Below are 13,902 nucleotides of genomic sequence, written 5' to 3'. Positions count from 1 at the left end.
AGGAGGACACTGAAGGGAGGTTTCCAGATAATATGGTACTTTTTGATAGTTTGGAGAAACACAGTATAAGTGGGCTCATTTAGTGCCTGCTTTCATTAAAAACTGATGGTTGTTGTGTCTAGGAATCAATAACAAGAATCAATGATGATCAGCTCCACTTCAAAATTTGATGCCAATAGATGAAAAAAAAACCTGCTAGTAGTTCCATCTGTTTAGATATGCCACAACTTATGAAAAGACTATAAACCTAGTTCCATACTCATTTAGCAAATAGATTATCCTCAGTTAAAACCAGTTACTTTATGTGCCAAGCATTGTGGTGGTAGGCACTGGAGATAGAAAAGTAATTGAGATTCCACCCTTTCCCTTAAGCAGCTCGCAGCATGGACACTAGTGTGTGGAAAAGAAATGCTATATAGTGCAACTAGTGATATAATAGTGGTAATGCAAAATATAGCATAGTCACAAAGAAGGTAGAAAAAAAGGGAGGTCAAGAATGGCTTCAAAAAGCTAACTGTTATAGGGGAAATGGGAATTTTCCATGCTGAGGGGAAAATGTAATGTGGACAGAGAGTAAAGTTTGAGCAAAGGCACCAAGGCCTGAAATACTGATGTGATGTCATAAAGTGAGAGAAGCAGGTATTTGAGGATGGCACTGGAAAGGTAGGCAAGGCCGGATCATGTCATCCATGCTGAAGAGTTTGTATTTTAGCTTACAGTTAACAGGGAACCATTAGAGGATTTAACAAGGAAAATAATATGACCAGATTTATGTTAGGTAAAGATAAGTGCAGTGTTATTTGCAAAGAGAATTGAAGGAGAGCAAGATGGAGGTAGGGAGTCCATGTAAGAGCTATTGACTTTGTCCGGATGAGAGGTAATGAAAGTCTGAGCCAGGCTATTTGTGGTAGAGTTGAAAAGCAGAGACTAGATTGAAAATCTTTTTAATTGGAATCAGAGGATTTGGTAACTGGATGTGGGGATTGAAAGAAACGACTGTGTTCAAGATTACTCCCAGATTCCTAGAGCTTGGAAGGTGGATAAATGGTATTATGGTAATAAGGGTGGGACTTTGGAGGAAGACTAAGTAGTATAAAACAGAAAACACTGAGTCTAGTTTTATACGTAATGAACATAGGTGTCTCTGAAATATCTAGACAGAGGTGTCTATGGATCAGAAGCCCAGGAGAGATATACAGTCTACAGATTTGGAAATCACGTGGGTAGTTAAAACTCTAGACATGGATGAGATCACCTAGAATTAGTGTGTAGAATGAAAAGAGAAGTGGATCAAGATCATTAACCAGGAGGTAATTGATATCTGGGGAGAAGAGAGTGAAAGAAGCCAGCAAAGAAGACTAAGAAGGACCTACCTGAGAGGGAGGAGAATGAGGAGTCCTATCATGGGGCCAAGTGAGAAGAGAGTTTCAGGAAGAGAGAGGGACAATACAAAACACCAAAGAGATATCAAATAAGATGTAAACTGAAGAGTCACTGGATGCGGTGTCTTTTTCAGAATATGTTTCAATGGAATTACATGAACAGAAGCCTCATTAAAGTCAATGGAACAGTGAATGGGGAGTAATGAAGCAGAGGAATCATCCATGACCAGAAGGAACTACTCGCTAACAGCAAAAGGCTGTGTAGTAGGCACTTGACAATCCTGAAAAAACTGGCAATTCTAAGCCAAGCCTCACATTGCCAAACTTGGAGAGAAAATTTTCTTGTATTTGTGTTGATCTTTGTTCTCACATCAATTTTGTTTAATCCCTACAAAAACCCTTAAAGGTAAGCAGGGTGGGATTTTGTTTGTTTGTTTTTTGTTTTTGTTTTTTAGTCTCTATCCTATGGGAGGAAACTGAAGCCCAAGATTACGTGATTCATTCAAGATCACAGAATCAGTTAAGTGGCCTAAGCTAAGGACTCTCAGCACAGTGCTCTTCCCAACACCTCAGAGAGTGTTGTGAAAACTTTAATACAGTGGTGCAGAGATACCCTGACCACACTTCAGAAATTCAAAAGGAAAAATTCCGGCCCAAAATCACTTCTTTGATTGACAACAGACGTGATTGGTTGCCTGCATGCCCCTATGACAGCTAATAGGGAAGTGACTAGTTAAATGCTGTATCTTCTCTTGAGATGACCTGGATCTGTGCATCCTTTGAAATGCTCCTTTAATATTAGAGAAAAATTTTAGACTTGTCTTACTTTATCAGTATGAACAAGGGGAACATTTAGTTAGTATACATGCTCTACTATTGCCTGAAAGAACATGCCCCCCTTCCTTATGGGGCTAGGTAAAACTGGAGTATGTGGCTTAATTAGCCCCAGGCATAATACTGACAATTTCACTATGAGGGAGGCAAAGGAGACCTTAAACCACTCTCCATCTCAGTGAACAGGAGCACTGCCCTTTAGCATAAAACATGAAAGGAGGTTTCTGTAGTTATGCCAGCTCAGCAAGAGAGAAAATTAACCCTAGATTTTCTTATCCCACTGCCTCAGCATGGGTGGAAGGAGGGGGGACCAGAGTTACAGACTGTCAGCATGAGGGAACAGGGCTCATTGTGTATGCACCCTGGCATTGGGAGAAGGAATTACAGAGTCACCAGAAATGAACACATTTCCAGGTTCACCATGAATTTTTTAAGATTCTTTGCAAGTCCCGATAACGTGGAAGAAAAAAAAAAGCCCTTTAAATGATTTCTTCTTCTGTTTAAATTTGGAAATGTATGGTAGAAATCACCATTAAAAAAAATGAACGGTTTCAATTATATTAAGTAGAATGTCTCCATTTAATTAATTCACTTAGTCCCTGGGTGACACTGGGTGTGGTTCAGTGAGATTTAGGAGGAATCCAATTTATCACCAGGAGGAATCGTCTGCACCAAGCAGCAAGGCAGCATCCTTCCACACCATTCCAACACTGCAAAGGACAGGCGCAGCGAGGTGGGAATTCTAAACCACAGATCACACTCTCTAAGATAAGAATTATTTGTTGCATGGAGAAAAAGGCAGATGTTGGTGGGGTGAGGGGTGTGGGTGTAAGGGCGCTACTTGATTGCGTAGATATTCTTTACATTTCAATTACAAATTAAAGTCGTTATTTTTAAACAAAGGAAACATCTCAGTTTTCTGGCTTTGTGGACACAGATCACATCTTGCAAGTTTTTCATCATCTGTGACATGTATGGTAATTAAGCTATTTAAAGTTAGCCCCAAGATATTTGAAAATTATAAGCCAGTAAAATCTCAGGGATTCTTGTATTTTATTCCTCCTTTGCCCACTCCTTTACTATCTTCTCATCTCCACTCCACTCCCATTCTCTTCTTCCTGCCATAATAATCTATAGTGGTAATTAATGGCTACTAAAGATCATTTATGCTTTCTTCTCACCCATGGGCAATGTACTACAACTCAGAAATCCAAGATTGCTTCTTTATGCAGCTCAAGTGGAAGAGGAAGGAAGTGCAATCCTTCCAGCCCCCTCCCACGTTTCTGCTGGATTTCATGGGTGTGGCGGAGTTTAGACCTTTGCAGGGTTTTGCCCTTGTTTTATTCCCTGTTAAGGACTAGGATGATGAACAGACGGCAGAAGAAGGATAAACACAATTGGAATGATATAGATCATTTCACCCACAAGCGGGAATCCTGTGTGAGACCTAAGTTCTCATGCTATATGAATGCCAGTCAGTGTGGTGTGGAGTCCACGCCCTGAATACACCATTTCCTTCAGTCTGATTTAATGGTATCCTAAATACTGACTTATGTGAATGATACACAACGGTGGTCAATAGTGGACATGACAATTTCACACAGAAGTACACATGTATAAAATAAATGGGCAAAATAGGACAATTTTCTTTCTTGAATATAAATTATGCTAAAACGCATGCAGGCATGTGGAAACCACACAGAGTACATGCGTGACTGTTGTACATGAAGTATGTGGATGCTATACACATTTACATGCAAATTTCTACAACTCCTAAACACACAATTTCAGCTTCATCACTTTGCACACATCCGAGTGAACGCTTGGGGCTGTCAGTGAGATAGGACCCAAGTGAAGGCAGCTGTCCCCTTTTTGAGAAGGGAATTCCTTCAGCTTCATTTCCCTTTCTAAAAATCGTACTTGGTTTCCTTTATCGAAGGGGCTGTGTATACATGTATGTGTATACATAGGGTGGCCAAAAGTCGTACACCAGCATATTTTCTTTTCCAAAATTAAGGCTTTTTTAATGAATAGCATTGGCTTCCTTAGGGATCCGCCTTCCTAAATTTTATTTCCCCAGCTCACCAGTGGGACAACCTCAGAACGTTTCCTTGACAGTGTGCTTAACTCAGCCACCTGTATATATTGGGTTTATGTATTAGAATGAAGGAAGACAAGGAGAGGAAATGTCCTGGTTTGAAAAACCAGCCAATGGAAGCATCAATCTCTGGACCCATAGAGGAGTTTAGGGAAACGCTGCATGTAGGACTCTCATGCTCTTCCCCAAACACACCTACACAAACCACACACAAAACCCCAGGTGCCTGTTACTTTATTTATTTATTTACTTACTTATTTATTTATTTCATTTATATTTATGCCTCTCCGCCCGCTCCGCCCACTGCTCTGATACTCTGCTTCTGTCTCCCTTCCCCTTCCTCTTCCTTCTCCTTCATCCTCACTCCCCACCCCTCCTTCCAGGGCGCTGGCTAAATGTGCAAAGCTGGCAGGCTGTTTCCATTCCCCCCTCCACCCCCTTCGGATTCAGCGAGTGTATTACAAATTGCCCAGTATCCAATACCTGCACAGGAATAATGCCCAAATCCTCTCTCTCGCACCCCACCCCTAAGGCAATCAATCTGCAAAGGGCTTTTTTGACCAAGATTGCCTCCCCTCCCACGGGCACGCACACACACATGCACAAGCACACACTGGCCCATATCCCACACCCATTTTTCTCCTTAACCTTCACCAAAATCACTCAAACGTGTTCCAATCAATGTTTGAAAGCTTCATTTGGAGAATGCCGCGGCACTGTCGGTTGCTGCGGAATGCCGTACTTGTCGTTCCTCCCCGCCCTCATCCCAATCAAGTTTCCAAAATGCCTTTCAAGAAATAAGTGAACAATTTGAAATGGAAGAAAAACCTGGGCAATGGGGGAAGGAGGGAGGAGGGGACTCGGATTCTTGCTAATCTTGTATGTATCCCTCTTCCTGATGAAAATGAGTCACTATGCTTATTACCCAGAACGTTAGCCCGTCTCTGGTCACGGACAATCCCGGGAAAGACGCAAGGGAAGGGGAGAAGAGAAAAGACCTGATTTCCAACAGGTAATACCCGGCTCGTCCTTCCCATCCCATCAGAGCTCAAAGCTCCTAGGGGCGTGGTCCACCCTCTCCTCCGACCAGCTGGTGCACAATCGGTTACTGCTCTCGGGGAGGGGATTTTCTCCTTCCACACGGCCAATTTCTCCCCCAGCCTCAGTTGCCTTTAGATTCTCTTTTTTAAAAAACATCTCCCAAATCAGTTTCATTCATTCCTTGAAAAATAAATAATTAAATAAATAAAACCTTCACTTGTTTTTCCATTAATACCTGCGCCCATTTGAAGCTCATGCATGTACGAAACAAGGCTTCTTCCGCAGCACATGTGACAAAATTGTACGACAGAACAAGCAATACTCATTACTGAATGTTATTCCTTTAACCTCGCTTTTTGCAAATAATATAAAGACTTGCTTCCCCACCTCGTGGATAGAGCCCACATCTTTTCCCCACGCTCCTTTCTATATCCACACCCGCAAAATCAGAGACCTAAAACCCCGAACATTTACGAATAGCCAAAAGAAATCTTATTTCTAGCCAAACAGGCGTATTTTTTCTAACCTCATCCTAATTAGTAGCAGCATTCCAAAACCAGAGCATGAAAGACAGAAGAGAATAAAAGCTGGGGTGCAACCATCAGTTACCACATGCTAAGGAAACGCGAGCACCATGGCCAGAGCAAGAAGCAGTTAAAATATTTTTTCTGCCCTTACAGGGAAATATTGTACTCTGGTAATTTCACAGCAGCAAGAAGTAAAAATCTTTAGCTCTACCTGTTTGGTTCTTCTCATACAGCACAGCATGGTTGTATCGTCCCTTGCCTTCTTCCTGCCTTCTCTCCTTTCCTCCTCTCTTTCTTTTCCCCCCCTCTCCACCTCTTTTCTGCTCGCTTGCTCACTCGCTCTCTCGCGCTAGCGCGCTCTCTCTCTCCCTCCCTCTCTCTCTCTCCCTCACACACACCAGGGCAGTTAGCAGCAACTGTAAGGTCCACAGCTATTGCTCATCGCACATGCTCCCTCTCTCTCTCTCTCTCTCTCTTCCCCCCCCCCCCCCCCCGCCCCCGCTCTCTCTCCCTGGCTCTCACTTTCTCCTCTATCCTCTTCCCCTCTTTTCTTTTCCCCCCACCCACTCTGTCTGTCTGTCTCTTTCTTCCCTCTCTCTCAATCTCTTTCTCAGAATTGTTCACTAGCTTTCAATGACTAATCACTTCCCCCAGCCCCCACTCTCATTCTAGACAGTCCCCCCCAACTCCTTCTCCCAGTCCCCCCCTCCCAGTCCCCTGCCAGCCTCATGAATATTTAAACATCTCCAATCTGGACCCAATTACCCACCGCCTTTCCCACTGCATTGAGAGGGTGGTGGGGTGGGGGCAGAGAAGGATATTCCAGCCTGTTCAGGAGACTGGATGGAATGTGTTTTAGGGAAGACAGGCTTGAAGAATGCTTGTGTTTCTTTACTAACTCTTCTCTTTTCCCAATATCTTGAAAGCAAAGAACAGCTATTCTGAATGAGTAGTCAGACCTATACAATATGTTGTATTTGCTATTTAAATGTTATGCACAGTTAATAATTGTGAGGGTTGTTTTCTCAAAAAAATGAAATTTCATTAAATATCATACACTGTATATATACTGTACTCAGTATTTGTACATGTAATCTAAAATAAAAACATACATATAAGCTTAGATATGCACAAACATATCTTATATATTCTCCAATATCCTCAAAAAATCCACATGAATATATTGCATTTTAAACATTCTAAGCACTCGAGTTCAGAAATAATAACTAATGTTTAGGAATTAGCATCCATATCTAAAATCACATGGTAGTTTTTTTCTTACTGCACATACACCTGTTTGAAAATTGAGATTTCTTCTAATTTTACTGAAAATCTGACCACATTTGAACAATAAGTCTGTGTAATATAAATGGTGACCAAAATGATATTTTACAGTTTGGGCAAGAAGAATAAAAGTAAACTCATCTTTTATGAGAAGAAAAGATATATCATGAAACCAACGTCTTCAATTCCTTGTGTGGTCTTTCATAATTTGGGTAGAGGAAAACATTACTTTAAAAAGGAGTATAGAACACAATTTTTAGATATATAGTACTGTGTGATTTTAAGACTGTTACTGAACCTCTCTGCACCTAATTTTCTAATCTGTAAAATAGCAATAATAATGCCAACCTTGCCAACACATGAGGACCAAATAATATAATGTATACAAAGCACAATGAAGCCGTTCTCAATACACAGTAGCTTTACCTCAGAGACTGTACTTTTCAGAAATTTTGGTGACATTTTCAAGTGAATATCTTAAAGAACTTTTCAAACTATTTCTTGTTGTTCATTAGTGATGACAAGCATCCCCAATTAAACAGCTCATATTCTTTCTGGTTCCTCTTAGACATGAGCCTAGTTAATAGGTGTCAACCAGACAGCTTATTATCATACACATTATCAGGATCACAAAATTCAAGGTACACCCATCTCAGAATGGACGATCTCAGAGAGATACGCAGGGGGCAATGGTTATAAATTATCCCCAGAGGTCTTCCTGAGCAGGACCTGCTTCAGATCCAGCCTTACTTGGTCTTTTACTCCTCTCAGTTTGCTTCTTAGTTTTCGTATCTAATGATAAAAAACGGGATTAGGTTCTGAGTTTAATATTTTCTTAATGTTGTAATGAGCCCAGACAGAGCCATACTTTCAAAAACAACTTTCTATGTATTTAAGTGATAGAAGAGGGCAAAGAATGAGTGAGAAATGGCTTCATCAGAGACATTCCGGTTTTGGATTAGGATCACCCTACCTAGCCTGGTAAGATCTGGAGAGTGATAACGGGAGGACACAATGGAGGTGAGGACTGGGGGAAAGGGAGAATAAATTGCTTCTTTTGCTGTTTAAACAGACTCCTAGATGAGATCATGTCATCAATTACATGGCCTAACTTAAGACAACATGGTTGGTCATCGAAAATGGCCAAGTCCTTTCCCTCTCAATGCACTCTCCCAGCTCTCCCATTTATATCTTCTTTATCCTTTTATTTGTGGGAAAGAAACTTGGAAACAACGTGGCATAATGAAATCAGAGTCTAGAGCTCAAAACCAGGCATAGGCCAGGATGAACTTTATGACTAAATATGTTAAACCACCCCTCTTAGCATCAGTTTCCTGAGCAGTTTATGTACATTATTTCATGTCCTACTCAAAATGATGTAGGTGCAATCATTAATCCCATTTTGATGGAGATACTAAAGCTAAGTGAATTAAGTACCTAGACTAGGTCACACAGCTAGTAAGAGGTAAAGCTACTACTCCAAAACCCTCTTAACCACTAAAATACATTGCCACTCAGTGGGCCTCTACACCGCGTTACTCCCAGTCCTTAGCAAATTAGACAATGCAGTGAAAGTTCTTGCGTTGAAATGAAATTAGCATTCTGAAAGGTCCACCTATTAGGCCCAGCCCTTACCTCAAGAGCCCTGGAGAACAAGCCAATACCCTCATCCAATAGCGGGCCATCCATATATTTCTGACCAAATATTAGCTACTTCAACCACCCTCAAGTTTCTCAGTATTTAGAGTCCTCATCCTTTTGGATTCCTCCCTCTGGACATACTACACTCTGTCAATGAGCCTCTAAAAATTGCTTCCCAGAAGGGAGCTCAAGGTTGCCAATTTAATTTGAATAATATGGAATCAACTCCAATACATTTTTTTCTCTAAACAATGGATGTTATCAGACGGCAAAGGAACGAGGAAGAGAAAAGTACACACTGATATGATCTTGGCAAATATATATATATATGTGTATATATACACATATATATATATATATATAAAATAAAAATAAATAAAATAACCAATGTAGTCCTGATCCCCACCAGCCAACTATTCAATGGATCCACTAATCCATATACCCTTATAACCAGTCCCAGAAAATGCCTAAGCTTAAGTCTTATGATTGAATCTTACGTAATTTTAGATTAACAGATTAACTCGTAAGACTATCATGTAATTTCCTGACTATAGGTTAGGCAATACATCATTCTAGAAGAAGGTGAAGAGTGGTGGAGGCCAGGTCCCAGTTCCATTCTCAGATCCCTTGGAACCTCATACTAAAGTGATATTGTTTTCCATAACAAACCCGAAGTCAACGGGTTTTACTAAGGGCTCTGTCAGATGGTCTGCCAGTTTACAACTGATGCTTGAGAGAAGAGTGTCATCAATTCCTGAAGAAAATATGTTCGTCTTTTTCCTCCTCCTTCTAGGAGTTTATTTTTTTAACTTTTAGTCTTAGCCTTTTACCTGCTGTATTAGTGTACTGGGCTGCCATAACAAAATACCACAGACTGGGTGGCTTAAACAACAGAAATTTATTTTCTCATAGTTCTGGAGGCTAGAAGTCCAAGATTAAGGTGCTGGCAGGGTTGGCATCCTCGGAGGGCCACAAGGGAAGGATCTATTCCAGGCCTCTCTCCTTGGCTTACAGACAGCCACCCTCTCAATGTCTCTTCACATAGTGGTCCCTCTATACATATGCACCCTTAGTGTCTCTGTAGCCAAATTTCCTCTTATTAAAGGACATTAGTCTGACTGGAATAGAGCCCACCCATAAGACCTCATTTAAACTTAATTACCTTTTTAAAGGTCCTATCTCAAATACAGTCACATTCTGAGGTACTAGAGGTTAGGGCTTCACATACAACTTTTAAGGGGACATAATTCAGTCCTTAACATTTGCATTCCCTAACAGTTATTTCCTGACTTTACTCACTTATTCAACATTTTCTATGTTGCAAAAACATCCTGCCCTCCAGGAGATACACACACATGTGAAAAGCAAAACAAATGCTGTTTGAACAAAACAGGATTCAATGTCAAATGTGTGTTACAAGAATTCAGAATAGGAAAGAAATCACTGGGCTAGGGTAGGTCTTTCATTTCATGATTAGGACTTTAACAAGATACAATGAGTTTTAGAGAAGGGAAAGAGATCACATTAGAAAAGGCAAAATGCACGAATAATCATACTACATCATCAAGGGACTGTCTATGCAGAAGAGGGGAAGTTGTAAAGGAGAGTATTAAGAAAGAACCTTGGAAGTGTAGGCTACACGCAGATTAAGAAGGACCTTAAGGATCAGTCAAAGGGAGTGTATTAGTGTCCTAGGGCTGCCATAACAAATTTCCACAAACTTGGGGGCTTAAAACAGTAGAAATTTATTCTCTCACACTTCTGTAAGTCCGAATTGAAGGTGTTAGCAGGATTAGTTCCTTCTGGAGGCTCTGAGGGAGAATCCATTCCATATCCTTGTCCTAGCTTCTGGTTGCTGTGGGCAATCCTTGCCATTGCTTGGTTTGAAGATGCATCACTCCAATATCTGCCTCCCTCTTCACATGGTCTTCTCCTCTTCTTATAAGGACACTTGTCATTGAGTCTAGAGTCCACTCTAAATCCAGGATGAGCTTATCTCCAAATCCTTGACTTAATCACATCTGCAAAGACCCTTTTTCCAAGTAAAGTTACATTTACAGGTACTAGGGGTTAGGACTTGGATATAGCTTTTTGAGGAACACAAGTCAACCCACCACAGGGGATTAGATATAAGGTTTGTGAGTGGGAACATTTTAGAGAAGGCCTACAGTAATGCTGTATAGTACGGAATGGAGAGAAGGATCCAAAGGGGCCCAGTGAGAGGAACATGGAATTGCTCTAATGCCTAGATCAGGAAGGGAAGATGAAAGAGAAAGCGAACTATCACTTGTTGAGTGCCTAGAATATTCCAGGTATCACATATTTTATGCTTTACATATTCTGTCTCATTTACCTCACAGAAGAATATCTAGGGGGAAGAGAAAAATGGAAGAACCAAAAGTGGTTTGGAGATTGAACCTGAGCAGCCTGGAGAATGAGAATATAAAATGCAGATGTGAGGAGGTCCAGAAAAAGACCTGGTATTGTCGGGGACGAGATGGGTCAGTTTTGAAAGTGTTCGTTTTATGGAAGCACTGAAATGTTCAAGTGCCACACAGGATCAGATTGTAAGAAAGAAGACTCAGAAGTTGTCTGAGCCTGCCAAAGTCTTCCAGGCAGACATGGCTGCATCTGGTTCCAGGGAAAGGCGAGCCTCTATGATATGATGTCATCATATTAATTAGGCTGATAGCATTTCAGTACGGCCTCACTGCCAGAATTCGTCCTGCTTCCAGCAGGCAGACAAGAGTCTGAAGCCAGGACCTGGGTGATTTTTAGGACCCTCTAAATCTCCGTCCATCTTTCCAGACTTAATTCAAATCATCTCAGAGTTTCTCTTTCCAGCACCCCCTGGAGGCCATCTGAATCTCTGAGTAGCCAATAGCCCAGAACAAGGACATCTCAGGGAGCGAACCATGTGCTGGCGGCTCAGGAAGAGAAGGTGAAAGGCATGTAGCCCATAAGCTAAGACTCAGTAGCCATGCAGCTCTCAAGGAAGCTTGAGATTGCCTGTGTGAACAAATCTAACTCAGTGGCACACTGACTGTATTAAGCAGCTGATGTGAAAAATTCCATCAGATTACACAAACCTCCACCAGCAACATGCCATCAGAGGCTGAAATTAGAGCATTTCATTTAATTTGGTCATTGTAGGAATCATAGAACTTTGCACACCCCTCTTTTCTATTCTCCCCGAAGTATTGTGACAATTTGTTTACCAACTTATCTCCTCCCTGGGATGCACATTTCTGGAAGGCATGTGTATGTACTATGCCTTAGTCTTTTTGTTTCTGGTGTTTCCAGTACATAGTAAGTACTATGTCCTAGTCTTTTTGTTTCTGGTGTTTCCAGCAGGGGCATATATATGTTCTATGGGACCTAAAGCTTATATGATTTGCTGGGGGGAAGGGGGGGGTCCTTCTTTAAGAAAAAGGTTGTATCAGTGTATAAAAGTGATTATCTATTTGGAATAAGAAATTGCAAGTTATATATTTAAAAATTTGATATATACCACAAATGTCATGAAATTCAGAAAAATTAATGTAATATTTTTAAAATAACTGCCTGACACATCTCTGTAATTCCTACTCTGTCTGGCTACCTGTTCCCTGATCATCTTTTTGTATGACAACGACTTTGTAACATAATGTTCTAAAGGAGAATGGAGAGATATTCTAGTCTTTCCTCTAACACCGTTGGCTGGATTTGTTTTTACTATTGATAGTTGGGAAGCTTAAAACATGCAACTTCACATACAGATCTATTTTCAGTGTAGGGCACTAGCAGTAATACAAAAGCACAGGAATTGTGAGAACTTCTGTTTCAAACAATTGCTATGGAAAGAGAAATAATATGCACTATACATTTATAATTGAATTATGTGGCATTACTGAATTTATTCCTGACAGAAAAGAACTTGGGTTTTGGTCAGGCTTTGGTGAGAACTGAAACCCCCACTTAAAATTTTGCACAGCTGATGGTTGGAAGAATTTCCTACAGACTAGCTTTTGGCTTCATACATTTCAAACCTTGTTTCTCATCTTTATCACGTGACTCAGGTGCCACGTATTGTAGGCCAGGTGATGTTTATATTGTAACTCAACCTCTGGTCCTGCATTTTAGGTTGCCATGCCCAGTGGGTTGGCACACTGTGTTCCTTGAATCCATGGATGGCTAGCAATAACTTAAATCATAAAAGCCCCTAGAAGCAACATAAATATATCCCATTAAACCCAAACAAAATGTAACACCAACACAACTTCATCTTACTTGGTTCCCAAAACTGCCCACAGCCATTTAGCACAACCTGACATGAGGGGAAGTGTTGCAGAGGGGAAGTTTGAGTGGAAAGACATAGCAGTCTTAATGGGTTCCTATTAAAATATCTTACTATTTCAAATTTTATACAAATGTACAAATATGTGGCACATGGTCCATGCAAGTGAGGAGCCTTGATGCTCAAGCTGCATTAGTTTCTTGGTAAATTTGCTTCTGGTTTCTAGTATTTAGTACAGAGCCATAAGTCTTGAATAAATAATTGCTAAGGAAGAATAGAAAGGTACGAGAAAGGGAGAGAAGGGGAAAAAAGGAGGGAAGAAGGGAAAAAGGGAGGGAAGAAAGGAAAAAGGGAGGCAGGAAGACTGAACTAAATTTGAAACATTGACTTTCAGGATCACCAATTATTTCAATCTGCAATTATTATTTTGCTCTACACAGATATGGCTATGTTTCTTGCCATTTCCACTCATATCTTGAATATATCCCAGACTAAACTTCCTTCTGGAACGCACATGGCTTGGAGAAATGACAAAATGCAGCCTTCCTGGTGGGCTTCAAACATAAAGCTCCGCTTTTGGGTTCCATTAAATGCTAACTGCCACCACATGGGGAATCAGGGAGGTGTCCTCCTCCAAAGATTCTATCCCTAACCTCATCACCTTTTATCGCCTCCCACGTCTTATGATACTTCTTTTACTATAATACTTGATGATACCTCCTTCTAAAATGCACTATTTTCTATAGACTGGGGCAGTGTTGGCAGATTTCGTATACTATACCATCTATAGTTGGATAGTAAAAGAAATTTCAGATATAT

General features: G+C 40.8%; 1 protein-coding gene across 2 annotated transcripts in view; it reads right to left on the bottom strand.

The window, feature by feature from the left end:
* Positions 1–6,286, bottom strand: part of GAP43 (growth associated protein 43) — a 99,408-nt gene extending 93,122 nt beyond the window's left edge. The window contains exon 1 of one of the 2 annotated variants that reach the window (XM_058555835.1): positions 6,094–6,286. In XM_058555835.1, coding sequence (XP_058411818.1) covers positions 6,094–6,123 — 30 coding nt within the window. In that variant the 5' untranslated portion in view covers positions 6,124–6,286. The remainder of the gene's footprint in view (positions 1–6,093) is intronic. The other variant, XM_058555834.1, reaches the window with a different exon arrangement.
* Positions 6,287–13,902: the final 7,616 nt, after the last annotated feature.

The sequence above is a fragment of the Diceros bicornis genome, chromosome 15 (genome assembly GCF_020826845.1).
Source record: "Diceros bicornis minor isolate mBicDic1 chromosome 15, mDicBic1.mat.cur, whole genome shotgun sequence".
Taxonomy (NCBI): domain Eukaryota; kingdom Metazoa; phylum Chordata; class Mammalia; order Perissodactyla; family Rhinocerotidae; genus Diceros; species Diceros bicornis.
The sequence above is the reverse complement of the archived record's forward strand: the minus strand, read 5'-3'. Positions and strand labels throughout refer to the sequence as shown.